At 45.4% G+C, this 23,119-nt stretch overlaps 4 protein-coding genes across 5 annotated transcripts in view; 2 read left to right on the top strand and 2 right to left on the bottom strand.

The window, feature by feature from the left end:
* LOC119442392 (importin subunit beta-1) overlaps positions 1 to 5,487 on the bottom strand; it is a 61,171-nt gene extending 55,684 nt beyond the window's left edge. The window contains exons 1-2 of one of the 2 annotated variants that reach the window (XM_037707254.2): positions 5,279 to 5,487; positions 4,479 to 4,537 (exon numbers count right to left, since the gene is read on the bottom strand). In XM_037707254.2, coding sequence (XP_037563182.1) covers positions 4,479 to 4,537; positions 5,279 to 5,327 — 108 coding nt within the window. In that variant the 5' untranslated portion in view covers positions 5,328 to 5,487. The remainder of the gene's footprint in view (positions 1 to 4,478; positions 4,538 to 5,278) is intronic. The other variant, XM_037707255.2, reaches the window with a different exon arrangement.
* Positions 5,488 to 5,802: 315 nt separating this feature from the next.
* On the top strand, positions 5,803 to 8,290 carry LOC119442395 (protein transport protein Sec61 subunit beta). Its single transcript, XM_037707257.2, has 4 exons — positions 5,803 to 5,932; positions 6,560 to 6,657; positions 7,305 to 7,403; positions 8,051 to 8,290. The coding sequence occupies exons 1-4, from the start codon at positions 5,930 to 5,932 to the stop codon at positions 8,136 to 8,138; spliced, it is 288 nt and encodes a 95-aa protein (XP_037563185.1). The 5' UTR covers positions 5,803 to 5,929; the 3' UTR covers positions 8,139 to 8,290.
* A 2,852-nt stretch (positions 8,291 to 11,142) lies between these two features.
* LOC119442394 (cytochrome P450 307a1) lies at positions 11,143 to 20,275 on the bottom strand. The gene is made up of 6 exons (XM_037707256.2): positions 19,413 to 20,275; positions 18,770 to 19,313; positions 17,063 to 17,355; positions 14,869 to 15,047; positions 13,825 to 13,924; positions 11,143 to 12,976 (listed from the first exon to the last, which is right to left on the bottom strand). The coding sequence occupies exons 1-6, from the start codon at positions 19,562 to 19,564 to the stop codon at positions 12,718 to 12,720; spliced, it is 1,527 nt and encodes a 508-aa protein (XP_037563184.1). The 5' UTR covers positions 19,565 to 20,275; the 3' UTR covers positions 11,143 to 12,717.
* A 113-nt stretch (positions 20,276 to 20,388) lies between these two features.
* LOC119442391 (ribosomal protein 63, mitochondrial-like) lies at positions 20,389 to 22,875 on the top strand. The gene is made up of 3 exons (XM_037707253.2): positions 20,389 to 20,629; positions 21,580 to 21,691; positions 22,670 to 22,875. Exons 1-3 carry the CDS (start codon positions 20,529 to 20,531, stop codon positions 22,817 to 22,819), a joined length of 363 nt encoding a protein of 120 aa, XP_037563181.1. The 5' UTR covers positions 20,389 to 20,528; the 3' UTR covers positions 22,820 to 22,875.
* Positions 22,876 to 23,119: the final 244 nt, after the last annotated feature.

Below are 23,119 nucleotides of genomic sequence, written 5' to 3'. Positions count from 1 at the left end.
TTAATTTCACAACTACCGAGTATCTAGCCACAAAAAGAAGAAAATTTTCAGGAGCACTATCAACCAGTCCCAGCCCCAATTTTCTGCTTTACTAAGAAGCTAAAATGATAGCGGCTTTAATTTTTCTTGCATACTAGATGCCACAGTAACACTAGGGAATGCTTGACAAGCTAGCAATGCCACCATGGCTGCTTGTACTACAGGTAGTCTGTGTGATGGCTAAAGTAGATAACATCAAGCAAGGGCAACTTTGACACTCCACAATGCTTATTAACAATCTGATTGACATAACACACAAAGGATTGGCCTCGTTTGCTAGCACGGAGAGCATTTGCACAAGTGTTTTGGAGCAAGCCAGGTCAGACACAAACAGGCCTAGTCAGATGCCTATACTTGTGCTTAACAGTGATGGAGTTGAATTGGTGTAATGATAGGTCGCTTTATTTCAAGGTGTTCACCCTTGCCCACTACTACGCTAAACTGTCACTACCAATCATGTTTTTGTAATGGCACACAAACTGAAAAAACAAAATAAGGCAGGAAGGGAGATCTTTCAGACAGCATGGCTATGAAGGAATTGCAAATATGCAAAAATCTTGATTCCACCTGCCCAGCAAAGCTTCATTTTAACCTAAGGCTGTTATTACCTATTCACATAACTGTTTCTACTCAATAACGAATGTGTGCTGTTGTCTATCTAAGAGGAGTCTTGCTTCTCAAAAGTTATCAATGTGAATGGTAGCTGCCTGTTGTGTAACGGAGGGGATGTGCAATCTTTTTATGTTCAGAAAGGGTGACAGGGGTCACCTTGTCCTGAAGGACTATTGCGGTATAGTTTACTTTGCGAGAGAACATAAAAAATAATTAAAAGGAGAACAACAATATCCATATGCAACAGTCACCAGCACATTAGCCCCAAGGCTTTTTCAAATGACCCCCCACATCTTGAGGCTTAAGGTAAAATGTCAGTAGACAAGTATTTTTGGGCAGGGGCAATGCGTTACAACCTTCTTTCTAATCACAATGACAGCTGATCAAGAAAAGCAGTGATATTGGCACTCTGCATTTTTAGCAAGTCTACCAGGATGCCCACTGCTGCACCTAAGGCTTGAATGCCAGTGCACATCGCAAGCAGTGCCTTTGACAACTTCAAATAAGCAGAGAAGGGATGGTTCCAATTATCTATTACACCTACGAGTGCTATGGTGAGCTGATAAGCAGCATATTAAATTAAGATGTAACAAATTATCTTTCAGCAAAAAGCAGTAAATCTGCCCATTACATCTAATGTGTGCTGTGCTATAGGATTAGAATGCAGAAATAGCAGCTTGACCCTTAGGCAAATCACAATTAATTTAGGTGCACATACTTTTTGCTGAATAAAGGTATGTTCAGGTGATCCAGTCAACACAATTCAGCTGACGTGCAATGCAAGAGTCGGGTAAAAGGTCAGTGATGATAGCAGCATAAAAACTCGTCCTTTATGCATCTCGTCCTTAAAACTCATCTTAAAACTCGTCCCTTGTGCCTACATCTCCGTTTGTATGTATATTGTACAGAGAGCAGTAAAACGGTTTCTTAATTTACATTAATGCAGCCTTATTTGCACAATGCAGCTACATATCACATTTATTTTAAAAGTTAATGTTCCAAGATTATGTGCACATCGACTGACACAAAAACTGGTCAATGTAATCCAAAAACACAACTACTAAAATTTACTCAAACTTTCTACATAAGCATACAGGAGCATTTTTTGTTTGTAATCTCAAAGACAAAACTATGGGGTCAGCCTAGATTTTTTTTTTTTTAATTCTGATCCACCAATACTTTCATGCACCTCGCACCGTCTGACAGCCAGTGCATACAGAGAGCCTAAGATGAGCTAGTGATGATGGCAAATGTTGGAAGAACAGCTTCTTTTATTTTTTTTTAATTGAGACAGTCGTACTTACAAGTTGGAACAGATCTCACAGGAGATAATAAAATCATGTTCATTTTGCCATTGATGCTTTTTTTTCCCACATGAGTTTGCGTTCAAGTAAACCTTCCTTTCCAACTTTCTTCCAATTTTTCGATACTGGACTGCAGTTTAGGCAGCTACAAACTTCAGCAACTACATCAAACCAGAATTTTAACTTACAGTCAAACGCCTTTACAACAAAGTGATAGCGGCCTCCGCAATCATTTGCTATACAGGTCACCTCATTGTAAAGGTCACGCACTGCACTGTTCACAATAGACCCGAGAAATAATTATTCTTTCGTTATACAGGTCATTTTGTTGTAGAGGCACTCGACTGTAGACAGTGAAATGTGCAGCTAATGATAGCCCGATAAGTACAAGTTTTGTTTTGTTTTCTGTCAGCATGGCACATGTAGGGTAGCATGTAGGCACATGACACCCACTAAATTATTTAATGTGTGTCGTTTGACAATTGTATCTGGGGGAAAAAAAAGGTCAGGCTTGAATAGGAGAGAGAGAAAAGAAAACATGATTTGGTATGTTGTTGCTCCAGCATTCATACATAACAGAAGTGTTTCTTCTGCATAGAATGGGTTGCTTTTCACATTTTACACGCAAACTATTGCATAATTAAAATTTCCTGGTCATGATGAAATTTCTACCCATGTTATTCATTCAAATATCCGAGTTCCAGTGGTTCTAGTAAATAGTTGCAAATTAAGTGATTGCACTAAGTGTGGTCTGGAATGCTGATATTCACAATACCTCAACTCTAAAATCCAACTTGGAAATTCTGGACACTTAAGAGGAATACTTTATCAGTTAGAGTGATAAAAGTGCTCTTTCAAAACTCTACTTCTGTTAATTTCAAGATAATAGGATTACTAGAAGAAAAAATGAAGGTTAAAGATCCACTTATGAAATTTAACGCCACAACCCCAGCGCCAGTACATCAATGTGACATCACGGATTTCAAAGTAATTTCTTGTAATTTAATTGTCGTGGCTCACTAAATGTTCCCGAAACTTGCCAAGTTCAGCCTTTGGCTCCTATGAAATACAATATAGCCCATCTTTATCAATAATAAAAAAAGTAGCTAGGCCCTAGCAAATGCTTTCAAAATCCACAACATCAAGGCTAATGCAGATTATCTTTTCTCTTTAGTGTCCCTTTAATAAATGCAACCTCATGAGTGACAGCCATTGCAAAAGATTAAAAAAAGAAAGTGCACTAAAGAAGTACTTCCTCATTGTATGCGACAAGAAACAACTATTAGAACTATATAAGTTATAGTCAATGGCAGAGTGAATCAAAGCAGGATAAAGATGTCCTGCTGAAGTACACTTGATCATTGCACAACTGCGTGTCAACAAAAAGCCACAAATTGCATGTGTTAGACACCCTGCGTGACAAGCAGACACTGTAAAACAAATTTTGTGTGTCACATGTGAAAACGGTCCGTAGTCTTTACTATGTGCCCATTATTCCGACATTAACGAAGTACCAACAGTAATATGCAAAAAGGCTGCATGCCAAGTGAAGTTTCCTTTCTAATGGAAAGTGTGGCTTCTCTGGTTAGTCAACCACCTCTAACACACTTTTTTACAGATGTGCTTGTACAGCTCACATGGGATCGGTAGGCGACAATATTCAACACGAAAAAGAGCACACACTATCATCACTGAGATACACCTAACTCTGAACTATAGCAACAAAGATGTCGAAGAAAGAGTAAACCACCAATCATGAAGTAATTTTACATTACCAGCTACACAGTGCGAGTTCTAAGAGATAGAATTGTTTTGACCTCTGAGCCGTCTCGCGTCAATAATGGTGCAAAAATGGGCACACTCGCCCACTATTACATACTCGCGCTTTAGATCTGACACGGGGAAAAAAAATTGTATCGATACGGGAGGAGTCGGCGGTAATTTGTCATTTAACATACAACAAAAGGCAACGACTGGTTTAGCTAGTACAATAGAAACCGAAACTAAGCTTTCTGAATTAGCATGCAGCAGCAGATCCAAAATACTTGCACAAACATTCCTATTCTACACCAATCGCCAGCATCGCGCGATACGGAGGCATGCCAAATTAAAGGAACGTGACTACAGTGACCCTCTGTTACTTTTTTTTTTCTTTTTCCATGCAACAAAAGCACCAAAGAACGCCCTTATAGCCCCCCTCTGTGGATTCCTCGTCAGTCTTCCCCGTACACTGTGACTGCGCTACAATGACACCCGAGTAAGACGAGCCAATAGACAAGCTAATGTAATATCCCCTTATTGTCCATGATCAGCTGATTCGCGGCATTTCGTCAATGGGCTCGCGAGTGCTATTTAATATTCCCGGCAGGACTTGACCTAAAATTCACTCTCTGCTTGACAGCAATTTCCGAAAGCCCAGTGGTTTCCGCAGCGTGACGTCTCCGCAACAGCGACATGCATGACAGACAAAGCGGCGAGATAGCCGCGAAAGTCGGGCCGAATGAGTCACACATCCTCACTCACCAGATTGGTCTGGGCGGCTTGTTCCAGGTACCTCTGCGCTGCCTCCAATTCATTTTTGTCTGTAAGAGCAGGCAAGCGGGAACCGAATGAGCCGTCCCGTCAGCCAGCGACGGGACTGTCGTGAGCCCGCGCGCCAAAAGCAACCGAGAACGTCCGATCGGCGGCGACCGGGAGCGGATGTGAAAGCACGTTTATTCGCACTCGTGGTTTCCCGAGTAAAGTCAGTGAGCTGTCGGGAACAAGTCCGCGATGGCTTTAAAAAGTGAACCGCGAGTCGCTGGCTGCATTTGAAATAACGCGCAGGACAGCAGTGACGCAGTGGGTTCGATGACTGAGGAATGTTCGGGTGGCACCGGCGCCGGGTGCGCGCGCGGTTACGATAACATTTTTTGTCCCCTACGGCGCCTTCTAGAACGACGCCCCGAAACACGGCGAGGCTCGGCCGTGCAAGTTGAAGCACGCCGCACACTGAAAAAAATGCTTCCAAGACCTACGCGCGCACACGCGGTGCGGCCTTTATGTGCCGATTATCGGCAAACTGGCCGGAGACTCGAATGTGCGCCTTCGTTCGTTTGCTTGTTTTACATCGCTCGCAATTGCGGCTGGGCGCTTGCTAGGTGTATGCAGCCAGCGAAACTAAAGCACACTCATTGTTGATTACTTGACAATCCATTAACTTGTTAAGGGGTAGAATAATTCAAATGCTATCAGACAGTTAGGCGGCAAGGCTTAGCTTCAGGAGGATTCGCAAAACCATGAATGGCTGGCCCGGAGCTGTCGCCATGCCTTTGAAATGTTACCTGGTGAGACTGTTTTCTCTAGAATGGTGGTCAGGTCCATCGTTGTCATCCAGGCCGTCAAGCGGCGGTAGATGGGGAAAAGCTACGCGTCTTAATAAACAATCTTTTCTGTGGTGAAAACTTTCATTACCGGCGAGCGCGAAGCACATGGATGTGCGCACAAGGGTAGCGCGCACGCTAAAAGAGCGCTTATGTTCGAAGGCCACTGCTGATTGGTGCTGCTGGCAATCCTCCGTGTACGAAACACTGCTTTCTACTGATGCTAATAATGTTCCATGGTACGACCTTAAAATGTTTTTATAATAACTTGTGTAACATTAGATTTTTAAGCAATGCTTAACGCGATAGTGTGTCATACATTTTCGTGAGCAACCAGGAGCGTGATATTTTTCGAACTTGCTTTTTATTTACTTCATAAAATATCTGCAGTACTTTATTTTTTATGCTATTTACTTAATTGATAATATTTTATTACTTGATGAACAAGTCTTTTTAAAAACTTAAATATTTAGTATGTCCCGCCGCACGTCAAAACACACGTAATTGCTGCCGAGAACAGGCCTTATTGCATTGGGGAGCAACGACGTGTTCGCTTTAGAAGTGACGTTGGCCGCCCTCTTCTGTTGCAGAGATTACATTGCAGCTGCAGCTATGGTAAGGTGCTCCGTGGCTATTCGGATCTTCATTACTTTCATTAAGAAAACCTAGTGTAATCCGTCCGAGGTTAATGCAGGAGACTGTTCAGGGAATCTTGTGTTAAACTCAAAACCACGGAAAAGCTTTTCTTTTGGCATTACTTTAACTTAACACCGTGAACTCGCGAGTACCCGAGTTTGGAGTTGTCATGACGGAAGCGTATAAACAAAGTTGATTGCTGTGAATTGCTACAAGGGGACCAAACGGAAATTTATTGCTGTCGTTGAATTCAGGCTGCTTGTCCGGTTCGAGTTCAGGACGTTTGCGTTTTTAGCTTAACATCGTTTTTCGGTTTCCTTTTCGGGGCAGCTGTTGATGGGTCATGCGTAACGCTCTCGTAGCAGAGTCTATCCTGCAACGACACCTTTAAAGCTGCTTGCTGTCAAAAGCTGTTTTAGCGAGAAAAGAAATAAGAGGAAACTTTCCATGTTAGTTGCTTGATTACTATACTGAGCACCAAGTGCCCGTCGCTTGAAGGGTCTTCCGTGCCGCGACTTTCTAGCTTAAACATCCGTACGTTGAAAGTAATGCACTCATCACTCTCGTCTTGCATCTATTTGCTTCAATTATTATCTTCTCTTGCAGCCGGCATCGCCAAGTTCAACGAATGTTGGGGCTGGAGGCAGGTCGCCGAAGACTGTGGCAGCGCCGCGATCCTCGGGAGGTTCCACCGTCAAGCAGAGGTGTGTGTTACCACGATCTCGGAGAGCTTGCTACGTTTATTTACCTTGATACTCCGCACAAACTTGGCGACTGTGCTTATGAGCGCAGTAGGCCTTCACCTGTACCAGATGAGGGCTAGGCTCTGACGTGCAGCTTATTTGGAATTTGCTTAACTCACGCCCCAAATGATAATTCTATGTAATCTCATTGTATGTTATCATAGCTCATGGTCAGTTGACGCTCGACAGTCAACACACCAGGTAGTAAAAAAAAAAAAAAAGGAAAAAAAAAAAACTCATGTGCAAACAAATGTGCAATCCAACCTTAGATCCCTAACATTTAACCCTTGTCAGTGCTGCCATCAACACATTATCTCATATAAGTAGTCCCGTGGATACATTCAATATGTATTGTTTTGTACGAGTACTATACCATCTGACAGCTTAAACGAAATCGGATGATAGTAGAACCTTTACTTATGCCTGTTGTTACAGTAGCAAAGCATGTAAAGTTCTGATATTCCTTGCTTTAGTCAGATAAGAGGTACCTCCTGATGGTAAGCTTGGCCTGTGTTCATGTGGAACACCATAGTTTGTGCGAAAAACATGCAGCTTATGGAAAACTCCTGCTTTGATGTCTCATTGGCCAGTAATATCTTTTTTGCCAGGAAAACTACCTCAGCGAGCAGTGGCAGGACACGTACTCCCGGGGCAGCTGGTGGTGGAATGTGGAAGTTCTACACAGACGACTCTCCAGGAATTAAAGTGTAAGTGCATTTTCCATAGCTGAGTAGCTAAAAGCTTCCACTATAAGATTTGTATTTTAGAAAGCAATCTGCAAAAACTTCTTGTGATTACTGGTCCTGTCCTATGCTGAAATTTTAAAATTGATATCAATTGATACCTCGGGGGGGCGACTCAAATGCCCTTTTAAATTTTTGCATACTTTGTTATGTGTACTTAATATATTGGACCTTGGACAAACATATTTGCCTCAGCAGCTAGTCTAGATAATTGGGACATGTTTTTATGTCAAAGGTGTTAATGTGCTGACTGTTAAAAAAAAAAAAAAAAAAAAAGCTGTGGTTAAGTGTATGCAAGCATTGTTCTTTTAGACTTATGCATGCAAATCATGAATCCATCTGCTAGAGCTAGCATTGCAATTTTAGTTTGTCTTCAGTGTAAATACAAGTCATGCAGTCATACAGAAACATGTCCTAGTTTAGAAAACTGAAGTGGTACCTCCTGTTTCTAATTAGGATAGTATAAAAATGTTAGTTGAAGTTCAGAGTAGTGAAAAAGGCTCATCAAGGTTTAAAATGTTAATCAGTGACCAACTCCATTACCTTTATTCCAAAACAAAAATAGGTGTTATGTACAGTCTATGCTCAAGATCTGTGCCTTTGTTCTGCAGGGGTCCTGTGCCAGTGCTGGTGATGAGCCTGCTGTTCATTGCCTCTGTGTTCATGCTTCACATCTGGGGAAAGTACACAAGATCTTGAACAAGCTGGCTGCAGCACACACACACACACCTGCAACGTCACACCTCTCTGCTGCCCTCTTGGGACCACTGTCTCGACTGCTGCTCCTTCATCACCAGGCAAAGATGGACTATGTACATTTGATTCAATACACGTGTGAAGACTTCACCACAGTTGTGTAGTCTGATTCTGCTTGAGCTAGTCTTTATAATGCTGTGAATGGGCAGCCAGTACCTGAAATTCTGGCAGCTGAGTGCACGTTTCAAGTATTCTGCAGCATCTGTAGTGCATATGCATGGTTTCTACTGCTGTCATGGTGCTGGTATTCTTCACCACATGGCTGCTTGAAGGGGCACTGAAAACGAGTACTATTAAGTTAAGCCGTCTTTAAAAAAAATGTTACTAGAAATACTGAAAAAAGTCAATCTTACTGGGAGTAAAGCCTTGTTAAAGCGACACTGAAGAAAAATTGTTAATTTAATAGCTTTTCTGTCTAGCAGTCTATCATTGTTTTCCGAGCACCAATATACAACTTAGCTGCGTAGTAAATTGCCACTAAACATCCTGCTGCCACTCCTCAGTTTTAATCGCCTGTGCCATAACCGATGCCATGACATAATTTACACGTCGCCACCTCTGCCGCTATCTGCAAATCAGCCACTCCTCTCTCAACACGCACCGGCCGCGTTCCTCAAACCTCCCGCCTCTGCTCAATCTCCAAACTAGCATGCAGCTGTTGCCACCCGGTACCTTGACATCACACCATTTGTCACACGACAGAGGTACCCTACTTGACGACTAGGGGTGCCATTTTCATTTTCTATTATGTCATTTTCTCGCTTACAAAATCTCTGCTCTCTCTCGGAGTGACAAATTTGTTATTACAAAAGCTTAATGTTCCAATCCTAATATTTCCCTTTAGTGTCCTTTTAAACCAGAAAAATTATTCAAAAACAAGTGGTGGCAATGGCCCTTTCAAGTTCCTGCACCAGCTTACAGTAACATCGATTTTTCACAATCTTTCCTCTTGTCTAGTTAATTGTTTATCCAGAAAGAAATTACATTATAAGATTGAAATACTCAACCTAGAAAGTTTGGGCGACTTTCTTGCATGCAAAGCCACCAATATATAAAATTGTCTTGAAATCTGCAACATACCACCGACTGACACTGCAGTTTGGGTGTGGAATTCAAGAAAGAGTAATTATTTCCACTATGAATCAACATTTGTGCCAAAGGAATAGCCAAAAAATTAAAAATACTTTACCAGTCAGAACTGACCTGGTCTTTCATTTTAGTGTCCATTTAATGTGCTTAAATATCAGGCAGCCTTGAGTTGTGTTGAAGCTAAGCATTTTGAATGTTTCACTGGCCATTTGTTCCGATGCTCGAGCAGGCTTGGCAAGAAACTAGTGAAAGGGGTTTTACTTTTTATTCATATGTGCAAGGAAGTGCTGAATATCCATTGCTCATTATACAAGGCACCTTTCACCATAGTTGATCATTTTGCTGACAACTAAAAGCATATTCATAAATAGAACGTTGAACAATGATAGAAAGACATACCAATTTGGTTTCTTCAAATAAAGTTGTACTGGCTCTGCAGACTTAGTTTGCTTTCATTGTTCACATAGCATTAGGGGCTGTCGTTCACGATGGAGTTAAACATTTTTTAGTACCAAAGGTTCTTTATTAATATGTGCACATAACCATAACAAATGTTTGCAAGTTCAAATTCACTTGGCAGCCTCTTCATTGTGTTCATTTGCATTGGGTATATAAATATTACCAGTCTGCAATTCTTGTATCTTGAGTACAGTACTTCAGGCAAATTCGCAAGCAATACACACCTTTCTTCTGCACTAATGTACTTTCTGCACAATTTGTTTGCTGGAGTAATTTGCAGATCTGACAGCTCTCCTGGGCAACTTGCAGCAGCTTTGTTTTTCCTAGTTTTGCACTGTATTTTAAACTATCATATTATCATTGCACATCAGGTATACAAAATGTTCATTAACCTCTCAAATTCATACATTGGAATGTTGAATAATGATCGAATGAGCACAAGTATAGGTGAAACATGTTGCAGTGTAATGTACATTGGAGGCTTGACATTAAATGGCTCCAATTGGCATGAAGTGGGGCAACATGGCTAGCAAAGGTATTGCACCTGCATGGCACATATGTTGGGTCTGATGAATTCTTTACACTGCACTGATGCAGGAAGTTGTATGTCCAGCACCTATGATCCACTTGATTCACCTGCACTTTACTAGCATGTCCCAATGCTGCACATGCTGTTTCAGCAGTGAGGCATAGCTGCATGTTGCCAAGCATTTCACTGTGCAGCATCATAGAAACATGTCGACCACCTACCTCCACTTGTGGGAGACAGTGCAAATGTAGTCAATAAAGTTTTGGTAAATCTAATGAACCCGTATGCGATGCACTTGAGCCATCCTTTATACTGGAAGATATTGCATGCCAAACCAAGTTTAGAAGCCAAAGATTCTGATGTTCACGTGCCAAAACCACTGTATGAGCAGGCACGAATCCAGGATTTTTCAAAGGGGGGGGTCTGACTGAGACGGTGATTGTTGACAAGTTTGTACATACTGCCGGATTCTCTTCAATCCTGAGCAAAAGGACAGAAACAGCTGGGAAGGACTTCACGAGTTATTCATGTGCCATACATTGGCACTGCACACACGTTTTGATGCAGGGAGAGAGGGGTCAGGACATCCGGACATCCCCCTGGATCCACACATGGATATGATCATAGGCACACCAGATTAGCTTTGACCGCCTGGGGTATTGAACGTGCACCCAATGCACGATAGCCTTCACAGCTCCAGCGGCCGCGATTTGATCCCGCGCCCTCTGGCTTAGCACTGCAAGGCCATAGCCACCACACCCCACGGTAGGCAAGTCTAGAAGTTCCTCAGCATTGCTTGACCAAAGGCACGGTAGGACATTTGAGAAGGACGAACATCTGCTCTTAAATGCAAGTAACACGATCCACAAGGAATGTGAGCACAGCTTTATTCCAACAACATTCTAAGTTGTGCGCAGTACAGCAGCGTACGGAAGCATTGCATAAAACATTGAATGTGCAGTATTAGAAACAGTAGTTCAACTGCAGAAAGTGGCGTTAAAATTAGCAAAATTAAAAATTATATCGGCATGGGAAATTGCGACAATTCCTGGAGGTCGAGGGCGCGAGTCCCAGTCATGGCGTCCATGCACGCGCATCCAAAGGTTCAGGACAGGAGGAACGCCCAGAGCTCGGACCGTTGAGTCGCAGTGGCAAACGCACGCTCGAAGGTTTCGGCCGCGGCTTGGCACACGCGTGTGTAAACGCGCGCACGTTCCCAACCCCAGCAGCAGCTACGCGCTCACCGCACCACACGCGGGCACCTCTGGCTGCGGCGGCTGGACGCCCGCACTCCAGTCGTCGGGTCAGGATGTGTTGCGAGGCGCGCATGGCACATGGACGTGACGGTGAACGGGGACGCTGACGCGGCGAGTACGATGCCTCACCGAGCAGAGATGCACCGCAACTTTGAAACGCTAATGAATTTCAAGTCGATTAGTTTTGTAGACGACAGAAACGTCCGACAGTTGTCCAACCAGGACGCTGACAGTGACTGGCGTTTCTAAAGAGACGATGGGCTGCGGCTTGACCAGGGAGACTCAAATGCATCTGCGGACGCTAGAGGAATCCAGTCGTTGGTTGCTGATGGCAGCAGTTTAACGAGAGTTACGACTGGCCAGCGTACAACGGTGAGCTGAAGGGCGATAAACTTTATAAGCGTGACCCCAGTGTAGTGGCGAGTTGTCGCAGCGAGATTTCATGACGCGATGAAAAATATGGACGTATATTATGAACGTGATTTAGTGTAAAAGAGTTCGCCGGGGCAGCGACGCCCGCGGGTGGCACGGGAGCACGAAGCCACGCTGAGGACGGGTTTCGGTTGCGCGCGATCGCGCCGCCGACGTCACGCGGCCGCACACGAGCAGCGTCGACATGCCTTTGCGCGCTTGGACCAAGCCCTGAGCTTCCCTCTTGCCCGAGCCGCTGCCCCGACAGACGACTCCAGCTGCAAAAAAGCGTGAATATACTGATGGGGTTAGTACCAACAGCAGTCCAGGCTGCTTCTTCGAGACGGCCCGCGCCGGAATTCGGGCTCATGCACTTTGTGCGACACGACGCGCTTCTCGGCGCGGACACCGCGAATTGCCGCGCTTTGGCCGTATGTAGCGGGTGACCGATATGCACGTTCCGAAGGACTGCAGAAACTGACGTGACGTACGTCCTGAAGGTAAGAGACGTAGGCCTCTCGAGACCCGAATGACTCCAGCCTCCTGTCAGTTGACATGCCGAAATAGCCGGTCTCCACAGACGTGTACCCAAAAGCCCGGCAATTGAATTACATGAAAGCTGAGAAGCTATGTTCTTCGCGTAAGGGGTACACGAACAACCTGGACGAACCTGTTGAAGCGTCAATGACGCGCGAACGACGATGAGGGGAATGACGGTAAAACAGCTGAGGGATAGGTCCCATGCGTGTGCTCAACCGAGCGGCGCGGACGCGCAGAGCTACGGGGACTGCGTGCGTGCGTCTACCTCCGTGAAGACGATTTCCGGATCGCGGTCGAAGATGACCTTGCTGCGGAAGTCTGCGAAGCGCGCAGGCTCCTGTCCTGGGGCCAGCGAGAGCTCGAAGCGTGCGAGCAGCGCCGCCATGCCGAGCACCAGCGTGGCGCGCACGAGCCCGTCACCCATACAGGAGCGCTTGCCGGTGCCGAAGGGGAAGAAGTGGCCGGGCTTGAAGACGCACCCGTTCCCGCCGAGAAACCTGCGCAGAAAGACTAATTAGCGGACTGCGCGAGTTACCTATGCACACTACATCCACATAAGGTTCCGAAGCACAAAGCCTCATAAAATAGTTGAACGGTTAATGTGTTACGTGTGCGAGAGTAGTCTGCCGTTGAGACTACGAGTAAATTCAGTTTGGAAATGTGAACGCTCGTGCATACGGTTACGGGCCGAGGTTCGGGGGTACCTGCAACTGCGTCTGCTCGGAGCTCGAACCATGTTGACCATGGGAGAGGGTCCGGCGGGGAAGACGAGGCGACGTAAAAACAACGGAAGTTTAATGCATGGTTACCAGTGAGCAGTGTGCTCCAAAGATAACGTACAAGTTCAGCGCGCGTGCACCTGCACGCTAGGGCAAAGCAAAAGTATTCTCCACATGGCTGCTGGCTGGCCTTATACCCTCCACCATCCGGGCACTTTCTCCCCTCTCTTCTCCCCTAAAGCAGGCTAGGGCAATCCAAAGGTTAGCAAAAATGGTAGGTGACCGGAGCCGGGCGAACGTCCTCAGTTGAGGAGCAATGTTGAGGGCTGGACGACAGGTTTTGTCTCTGACCCTCGCGACTGACACGTCTATTCATGTTGACGAGCGAGAGCATGAGGCACGCCGATCACCATGCGTTTGCACGTGGTCCGAGCATGGTCGCTCTGGGTGAATCGGAATTCACTATACACGTGGTCCGGGCATCGCACCTCTAAAGGAATCGTAACAATACACTGAGGTATACGCGGCGCTTTGGTGCACAAGGTTGGTAGAGTAAGGCGAGTAAAAATAAAGCCATAGGCAACGATCGTACGAAAAGGGGTTCTCAGTAGGCTTGGATACATTACCTTTCAGGGATGAAATCCCAGGGCTTCTCCCAGAGGTCCGAAGAGTAGTTGATGTCGTTCGTGTTGAACATTACGACAGTGCCCCGGTTCACGTGGAAACCTGCGGAGCAGTGAAATCACGGACGCTGCTGAAATTGTCAGCAAGCGATGAGGCTATGCCGATTACAACCGCAAAAAAAGTGTGCTTGCTTGGTGCGGTTAATTGCTTGATTTTGAGCACGTCGTATAGCAATTCTAGCGCACGGTGTAAAGAAATATCAAGTACTGTAGCACTCCGAATATACGTATATTGTGCATATAGAATACCGCGAAGACCACGGTGAAGACGCAGCTTGGTAGCGAGACACTGCTACATCTGAGTGGGGCACTGTATACACTGTTTACTTTCATCGCTTTCCTGTTAAACCATTCACGCTACGTGTAACGTTTATGACAAGAAAGCACCGGCCACACAACACAGCGAGATAAAATGGCCAGAAATATTTGTGGAGCTATATTACACCCTAGTAGGTGTAATAATGAGTAATTTTGGGATATAAGCGACTCCGACCAGTTGCATTTCTCTCGGTAGCATGGGTGCGTTACTGATGGTTGGACGGCGTTAAAGAACGGAAACGCGCACAAATATGTATACGGGTTATAGTACACTTAAAACGGGCATAAACTGCGCACACCGGAACTATGCGCTCTGGGGGGTGTGGTTGCGCTACGAATGGGCACGAATCTCGGCGTCTTTACGTGTCCGGCATTTTGTTGTTGGGAACACTTTAAAACATATGCGCGCATAGCGTTCCCGGCTGGAAAGTACGGGGCGTGTGCAGTTAAAGCGAGTGTATTTTCACATGCAGCGCCAACATGTGCTCAATTATTTTAGGTATACGGTGGCTAGAAGTTACCATGTACATTAGGTACACGATTTCCGAAACAAACCCACAAGAGCGATGACATTTGTGTGACAGAAGCGCACACCAAAAAGGAATTAAATATTGATTAGCTGGACATATAATTCACTTATTGTATCCGGCGATGACACATGGCGCTTACCCTGAACCGTGGTATCGTTGGTGCAAACATGCGGAATGATGGGCGAGTTTACAACCCTGATCACCTCGTAGAGAGTGGCCTCCGTGTAGCACAGGTGGCTCCGGTCCAAAAGGGAGGGTCGTCGCTTCTCAGAGGAGGTTGTCGCCCTGGTTTCCTCCCTGATCTTGCATTGCACTTCCCTGCGGGCGGGTATACAATAGCTTTGTCGAGACCGCTCGCCTGATGGCTCGTTGAACAACCCATACCAATGCCTTTTCCGACGACTGCTGTATCCCGAAGGTAACGTTAAATCTTTAGTGCAGGAAATAAACTGTTCCGTTGAACTTCCTAAGAAAATGATGCGTATCATAAAGTACTGTAGAATCTCGCTGATAATACCACGTTTCTTGCGGTCTTTCGGCGTAGGGCATACCCAAAGAGCTCGCATGCATGTGACAACGCGATTCCGCTTGAGACGGATATTCAACAGGCAAATAGCAATGCTCGATTAGCTCACTTAAAAATGTTGTCCACTAATGAAGTTATGAGCTCACTCCAGGACATACGTTGCTCTTGCGCAATTGAGGCCCGGCAGTGATGAAGTCGCGCCACTCTATAGATGTCCGCACCAAATTGTCACGAAACATTGATTTGCCACCTATTTTGCAAGAGAACTTGCGCACTGCGGTACACGAACACGTCCATGCGGAAACAAACGTGTTTACTGTGAAGTAGAATCGAACACTCAGCAAACTCGAAAATGTTCTTGCGCCTAACGTACAGTGGACCCTGTATTTACGCCCCCAGTTCAGCACGAAAGGTCCTTCCTCGTGCTGAACGGACACGGCACCTCTTGCACGAGGCCTGCGCTCTCGCCTTCGAGGGCAGTAAGTATATTGTGTGAAATGTGTATGCACGAAGTCTACATCGTGTAAAGCTAGCAGCGACATGCACTACTGAGACTTGATTCAGCAAGAGCAGGCAACCGAATTAACATAAACACACGCACAGCAGTTATCTATGCGCTCACAAACGCCGTAAACTTCAGACGATGTGCTCGCTTTAATTGTGAAAACGGTGTCCACGGTGCTCTAAATCTACGAATGTCGCAAGTGTTTATGGTGCACTTTATTGGTACACTTAAGACTTCAGAGATTTTTTCTCCGTGCGCGCTCTGGCTGTTCTACGAGTGTGTGTGCGCGCGTGTATATATCCTAGTCCACAGCCATGAAACGGAACCATGCTCCACATGTGGTTGCGTTAACGACCAACAGCAACGAGAAAAGTGATTTCAGTGCGCGGCTCCGAAAGAACGTTTGCGCAGCGCAGAAGCAGCTGTGCCATCGGGCATGCGCAGAACAAACCTTAGCGTGGCACATCGCGTCATGCTAAAACGCGAGGTGCTCTATAGTTATGTGCGGCCAACCGTTACCAAGTCATCCAGGGCACCCCAAGCCTTGTCATAGTAACCCATTAATCTTACGGAGAGTCAAATATTTTACTGCGTTACTGAGACATGCTGGCTTCGGATGGCGGAGAACAACGAGAGAGCGAAAGACTGATGGCGATGCCACACTGAAATTCCCGCACTAATTCCTCATGACGTCACACTGGGAACATATGGCCGGGCTGGACTAAAGTACCTGGATATGCTCGAATGAAAAAAAAAAAAAAAAGGCATATAGGGCATTTAGGCTTGACAGTTGCAATATATATGAGCAGATCTGTTCATGTCTGTAAAGTTTTTCTACGCAAATGTAATGCTCTACATTACTGCAGAAAAAATAACGACCACTACTAGCGGCGACGTCACACAGATCTTATCAGCGACATAGTCAGGCGCTAAATTTAATATGGAGGTTCGTTCTCCGCATTTTCAGGTGAACATATGCTGAATGTCCCTAAACAGTCCTGCAGGACCAAACAATTCCTGCGGACATCATCAAGGGGGGTGTAGATCTACGAAAAGAAAAGTTACAATCTGCCTGAATGGATAATGGAACTACAAAGTATCGAGACCCACATGAGTGACTAGGGACCAAGGCGGCTTTCTTCTGTGCAACTTTGCAGACAAAGCCCGCACGGGTTTCATTTGTAGCTTATTCATGAGCCATAAAGGCTGATGGCAAGATTTTTCTGGTCTATTTAGTGCTGCTTTAAAATTGCTTGTCTATATGTGCACGAGGACGCAGACAAACTGGCTCCTGCTACTTACGGGTAACTGCTCAGAATGTAGAGGCACCAAACCCAGAGGTTGGCGATGACAGAGTGGCCCCCGACGAGGTCCTCGATTACGACGGCGACGTCGACCTTGTCCAACTGGCCTTTGGTGCTTGGATCATTGAGCGAGAGCAGTAACACATCCATGAGGTCGCGTGCCTGATCCAGTCCTGCACCGATTCCACTGCTGGCCATGGCCTTTTCCCGTCTGTCCATGATGGCCAGGGTGAAGCGATATATTTCCATAGACTTCTCCTTTAGAAGGCATAATTGTTTGTCCTGAACCACCTAAGTGCGATGAAAACGGCACTGTGAACCGCGTTTACCTGCAGGTACACGTCGCATTAATAATCCGGCGATGAAATTATGCAGTGTAATGTCCGCGAAAGCGTGCACTGTGCAGAACTGCAACTTCTTGCATACACTCTAAAAACAGTTTGCACCCTTTGGGGCGCATATTTGTCCCAAACGATAATCGCCACCAGGGCCGGTATTTTGCAGCAATGCCTTATTCTATACTAGTCCTATCATTCACAGCTCACGGCCGGCTGATCCCGTTGATAACGTGAGCGGGCCGTCGCTCTGACCACTGACCAAGCGCGAAAAGGCATTAGCATCGGAAAGGCATCGCTACATGCAAAATACCGGCCCTGCCTCGCTTGAGTTTCCTTTCTTGAAAACGCTGCGCTCCCTATAATTTCCTGTCGAGAGTGCCACGTCACGCTGATAAAGTGCACACCGTTCGTTACCTGGAAGTACCGGGGCCGCAGCGTTAAAGGAAATGCAGGCAACATAGATGACGATTATCGGTGTGGTACAAGATAAGCCCCAAAGGGTGCAAACTTTAAAGAGTAGATTGTTGTAGGACAGGCACGCCCCAAAGCCCGTAAAATTTTTTTTTTAGAGTGCAAGAATAAGAATGAATGCATCCTCTAACATATATGGCCAAAAGCTAACATTGATCTGCCACTAGAACCTGCATTCACCGCGAACAAATTTTTGAACAAAGTTTCTGCAGAAAGTGACGCCATTCCTGCTGTGCAGCTGTAGTACATTTCGAAAGCGCGGGCAGCAGTCGCAGGACAAATCACAACGCGCATTAAGCTATTACGGAGGCGGCTTTGGCAACAGGTAATTAACTCGCGACCTCGTGCTTGGCAGCATAACGACGTATAGCTACTGCGGCGGGTCTAAGGTTGCTTTGAATAACAGAATCGTTACCTTCAACTGCCTGGGCAATGCTAAGTGGGCGTCCGATGTCCATGCCGGCACTGTATCGCATCGGTAAGCCTCCACCAATACGCGAGACTCAAGCGAAGCTACTCATTAAACGCAGTTGAAAAGGTTGAGCCATTTTCCACAAGCGACCTACCTGTTTGTCAGAAAAGAAATGGCGCCGCAACACACTGGCGACTACTCGAGCGCCGATAAATCAAGAACATGCGACTTGTAGTGCGTGGTAACAAATGGCGATTCCGAGAAGGTGTGAACCCTCATAGTAGCAAAAGACAAAGGAATGGAAGGAAATACTAACATAAGAGCCATTCAAAATAACTGAAACACATCAATACCTAACAAAAGACGAAGCACTATTTGCGCGGCACTTTTCAGAATATAGTCCTAGAGAAAGAAATTGAATTCCTTTCTATGATATAGTCTTCATATAGTTCCAGAAAAGAAACGTTTACGCTGGCACACTTACCTTTAACCAGGGCATGAAGTCGATGGCGAATCCCTGGAAGAGTTGATGAAATACTGCATTGTAAAGGTCTACTATGCGCAAGAATTTCGAGTCATCAGGACTGAAGCGCTCGGCGCAGAAAAATTTGTAAAATATGTTTGCAGTGGTAACCAGGAGCGCTTGTCGCGGCTTGATGGCTGTGCCACTGGTCCGGGAAAGCTCTGCAGTCAGGTATAGCAGTTCAGTCTCGATAGAAGTACTCAGTCGCGACTGTTCTGCGGATCCTTGCTTCGGATGCATGACTGGGTAACAAAGCTCCCGTCTCGTTCGTTGCTTCGAAGACCAGTCGCATAACGCTATAGACAGATTCCGGTTGTGCTTGAATATCGCGTGGTAACGAAGAGAGTCCGGCCTGTCACCAAAATCCGTCGCCTTTGTGACCAAGACTTCACGAAGAGCGTCCACAGAGCTGACCACAAGGCATCGTTTTGAGCCGAGATTGATTGAATAAACGTCGCCGTAGTGGCGGCGCAGGTCGCTAAACGCGTCCCAAGCGCTCGGGTACCTGGAAAAGCAGGGGACAATGTAGTACGCTAGGGGTTTTGTCAAACACAGAACATTATTAGTACAAACTTTGTAAGACATAGCGCCGCTAGCAACTCACCTTCCAACGATATAGGAGGAACCGATAATAGGCAAGCTTAATGGCCCCGGCGGCAACCTCTTCAAGCTTGACTTTCGACAAAACTGCTGCAGGAACACAAGCACGGCAGCAAGCGCAACGACAGCGCCCGCCAAAAACTGCGCGTCCGCCATGGTGCCTGTCGCTCTTCTACAAGTTGTTTGCGAAGCCCCGCGGCTACCATGACTTTGCACTCTCTCGTGTTGCGCAGACGGCCACGTGGCAAGCCTGGCAACCAATCGAAGCTCTCGTCTATTATCTTATCCAAATGCAAACGAGTGCCTGTATTTCTTTCTCGTTAGTCGGCAGTCATATTTCGGGGTCTACTTGGCGGCGGAAAGAGACTGTTGGAATACCCGGCACTGAGCGTGGTCCACAGCCGATGCCCATTAGCGTGCTTATCGAACTGCGCAAGATTTCGGTTAAGAACCAAGGAAGAACAGCCGCAAGATGAAAGGCGGCGTTCGTCTAGGCGCACCTGTAGTCTCGACCCTCTACGCCTCCCCTTTTGTTTTGTGTGATGGAGGAGATAAGTCATGCGGTTGCGAAGCTTTGAAAAGGAACGTGCTTTGCGTGGGGATGATGTTATTTATATTTTTTTCTTTCTTTCACCTAGCCTCCTCCTGACATAGTGAACTAGCGTACGTGGGCTACAGAAAAAAAAAAAAAAGAAAAGATGCGGTTTGCTAATTAGATTTTATGTTTTAGGCCTGTTGCTTCAAAGATGGGTTTCTGTAATTGCGACGCTGCTCTAGCTGCGGTCGTATGGACGCACAATACTCTTCCTTTCTGTAAAAGTAACAAGAAATGCAAGATCCACCATGAAACCACGCTGGAACCAACGTTACTAGAAACGGTGGCTGGAACCAACGTGGCTGGAACAGCGGCCATACTAGGCCCAAGATGGTTCTTTATTCTATGCTAGGCCTCCAGTAAAAGCTAGTGAAACGATCGCTATCGCATCATTTTCAACATGGCGACGACCATGTGAAATTCGGCGTAGCAACGAGCACGGTTGCGAGCCGCAAGCAAGGGTAAAACATATATCACCGTGCGTTTTATTGATACTTGCGTGTTTGTCTTTCAAGAACTGCAAGTATGAGACTCACAGATGTGCTTCTTGGCGTTTTCAAAAGGAGGGGCTTCGGTGGCCCTCGGTTCCATTTTGTAAAACATATTCCAGGGAAGATAGATATTGGGTAAGTAGGAACTTGGTAACGACCTTTACCTTGACCATTTATGATCCCGTTTATTCTCTTTCGCCGAGGTAACAAAATACGACACGCTTGCAACGTAGTCTCCAAACTAAGCTCTCTGAATTAGCCCGTAGAGCATCCGACATTCCTGCGTTTGTTTCGGTCAGCTTCACCCGACGATCGCTATCTGGAGTCGTCGGGGCACATACTTTAGGTTTTTTAAAATGCAGCTGGCCTCCGGTCGATAACCTCCAGCACAAAGGGAGGACCGCGAACTTCATATAATGGACACGCGGACTTGTTAGCGTGCGACTCGTTCAAGGGCACCGCACTTGAGGAAGTTTGTGAAAATGTTATTAGGGGGGCTCGCCCGCTGCATTAAAGTTGTGAGTGTTTAGTCGTCTGTGCTGCGTTCCCTGTCACTGCACTAGCTCGCAAAAGTGTATTTGCATACGTTTCATATGGTTTCCAAAAACGGAAGCGAAATAAGCTACATGGATATTATATATCTATAAGCAGTCAGACAATTCTGTTCGCTCTGACAACTTTGTAAAACTGGGTCAGTGTGTGTAGAAGTCACTGAAAATAAAGACAAAATGGCTGTAGCAAAGGAAACTAGCTTGCACATGCGTCACTGCATCTTTTATTAGTACTTAGCAGTGCATTTTTAATTTACTGTTGAGCTGCAGCAGCAGCTTATGACAAAGCTTTCGTGATACAAAACCTAAACTCAAATAGACAAGTCACTACTTCGTTTTGATTTAACATAAAGTAAACTGAACTGAAACTAATAATTGGCAATCACATTTTCTTCTTGAGTGAACTGCAATTTACAGTTTACCTGTTTTGAGTTCTAGACTAGACAGACATTTAGTATTTCATAATGATTGCTTGTGTGAAAGCATGCCTGGACCACAATCCATCCTTAAGTTACGTGTCATTTCTCCTTTTAGGAAACACAGAATCGTCCCTCCTGTCACGCCAAGAATGAAAATTGACCTCTGGAAGAAGTTGGCAATTGAAGAGGAGGTTATGATGTATCTGAGCCGGCCCTTCCTAACCACTGTAAGTGATCCTACCGTACTTACCTTCGCTTTACCTTACCTGCTCACCTGTGTAACGAGTTAATGTTTTGTGCATTTAGTCACATTGATGCCTGTTTGAGGTAATAACAGAATTCTTTTCTAGGATTTTTTTTTTTGCTCTCTGCATTATGTGGCTGCTGTACAGAATGTGTTAGTGTAGCAGGCGCCTTCTAGTGTGTGTTTTCTGGTATTCACACACATAAGACATGTTTGGTATTTGATTGCCCTAAACTGCTAACTTATATTATGGTTGCTTGCAGTTCTTGATATGGCTTGAGAATCTTCCCTATTCGCTGCATTGTTTCACCACCCACTGCAGTAGCCTAGTGGCTATGACGTTGCTTTGTCGAGCCAGAGGCCGCGGGTTAAATCCCCGCCACAGCAGCCACATTTCGATGGGGGCAAAATGCAAAGACACTCGTTTACTTAGATCTGGTGTGCTTTAAGGAAACCTAGGTTGACGGAATTAATCGGGAGTCCCCCAGTATGGCGTGGCTCATAATGAAATTGTGGTTGTGGTGCATAAAACACCAGAATATGTTTTGCATTGTTTCACCTTTAGACGCAAGAGACATAAACCAACCAAAGTAGTGACTGTTGAATAAGGGTAGTTTTGTGCTGTCTTATGCTATGAAATGCCAACATTCCTGTATAGAGGATGCTGATTATTGTCTCTGGTCCTATGCCACAATTTTATATTTACTCCTGTAGAATTAAGTTCTGCCCTAGGAAAAGTAAATGCATAAAGTTTTAAGAGCTTAAGTTAGGTTTTAAGTTGTGTTCAACCACAGGCCTTTGAAACGGAGCTTTGATAATCTTATTTCAGGTTACAGTCAGTTATGTCGATATGTTCCAACATCAGGCTAATTAGTGTCTCAAACAGATATCGAAATTTTACAATGTTATCTTTTTGCCTCTTGGTTCTATGGCATCTTTAAGGTTTCTTTCTTCTTAATAGGCGGAAGAAAAGCACATGCCAAAAGAATTTATCAGGCGCAGGCTTCGGAAGTATGACCATGCCCCAGTACCGCAACGGAAGCCCCTCAAGAGCCTGTTTGCTGCAGATCTGTTGTCACACCTAAATGTTGGCAGACAGTGGGAGGAGTAGTTGTGTATAATAGCAACAATGTGTTTCCAGTTCAATAAAGGTTTGTTGAAGCTGTGCTTTTAAGTTGTCTCTAAAGCTTTGCTTGAACTGGGCAGCACTTGACCCTGTGCTTTGAACAAGCTAGTGTGCACGATCTTGTCAATGAAATTTTGACTGATTTGTGTGTTCATGGATACATCTTGTCGTGATAACGATTATTCGCTAAAATGAACGAACTGCAGGACAAACGGCCTCTTATAATGCCCTTCTAATGACTCAGTCTATTGCCAGCTGTGACCACGTGGCTTTTGCACGTGGCTA

This window comes from Dermacentor silvarum, chromosome 2 (assembly GCF_013339745.2).
Source record: "Dermacentor silvarum isolate Dsil-2018 chromosome 2, BIME_Dsil_1.4, whole genome shotgun sequence".
Classification (NCBI taxonomy): domain Eukaryota; kingdom Metazoa; phylum Arthropoda; class Arachnida; order Ixodida; family Ixodidae; genus Dermacentor; species Dermacentor silvarum.
Note: the sequence above shows the minus strand (reverse complement) of the source record. Positions and strands in the feature narration are given on the sequence as shown.

What these genes read in the sequence shown, in the direction of transcription:
- LOC119442395 (XM_037707257.2), top strand. An exon ending in GGTTCCACCGTCAAGCAGAG is followed by an intron (nt 6,658 to 7,304) that starts GTGTGTGTTACC and finishes CTTTTTTGCCAG; the next exon opens with GAAAACTACCTCAGCGAGCA. An exon ending in GACTCTCCAGGAATTAAAGT is followed by an intron (nt 7,404 to 8,050) that starts GTAAGTGCATTT and finishes TTTGTTCTGCAG; the next exon opens with GGGTCCTGTGCCAGTGCTGG.
- LOC119442394 (XM_037707256.2), bottom strand. Translation starts at nt 19,564, where the DNA reads ATGGCGGACGCGCAGTTTTTGGCGGGCGCTGTCGTTGCGCTTGCTGCC. An exon ending in ACTTCATGCCCTGGTTAAAG is followed by an intron (nt 17,356 to 18,769) that starts GTAAGTGTGCCA and finishes CATCGCACTTAG; the next exon opens with GTGGTTCAGGACAAACAATT. An exon ending in TGGGATTTCATCCCTGAAAG is followed by an intron (nt 12,977 to 13,824) that starts GTAATGTATCCA and finishes CTTTCTGCGCAG; the next exon opens with GTTTCTCGGCGGGAACGGGT.
- LOC119442391 (XM_037707253.2), top strand. Translation starts at nt 20,529, where the DNA reads ATGAGACTCACAGATGTGCTTCTTGGCGTTTTCAAAAGGAGGGGCTTC. An exon ending in CCAGGGAAGATAGATATTGG is followed by an intron (nt 20,630 to 21,579) that starts GTAAGTAGGAAC and finishes TTCTCCTTTTAG; the next exon opens with GAAACACAGAATCGTCCCTC. An exon ending in GCCGGCCCTTCCTAACCACT is followed by an intron (nt 21,692 to 22,669) that starts GTAAGTGATCCT and finishes TCTTCTTAATAG; the next exon opens with GCGGAAGAAAAGCACATGCC.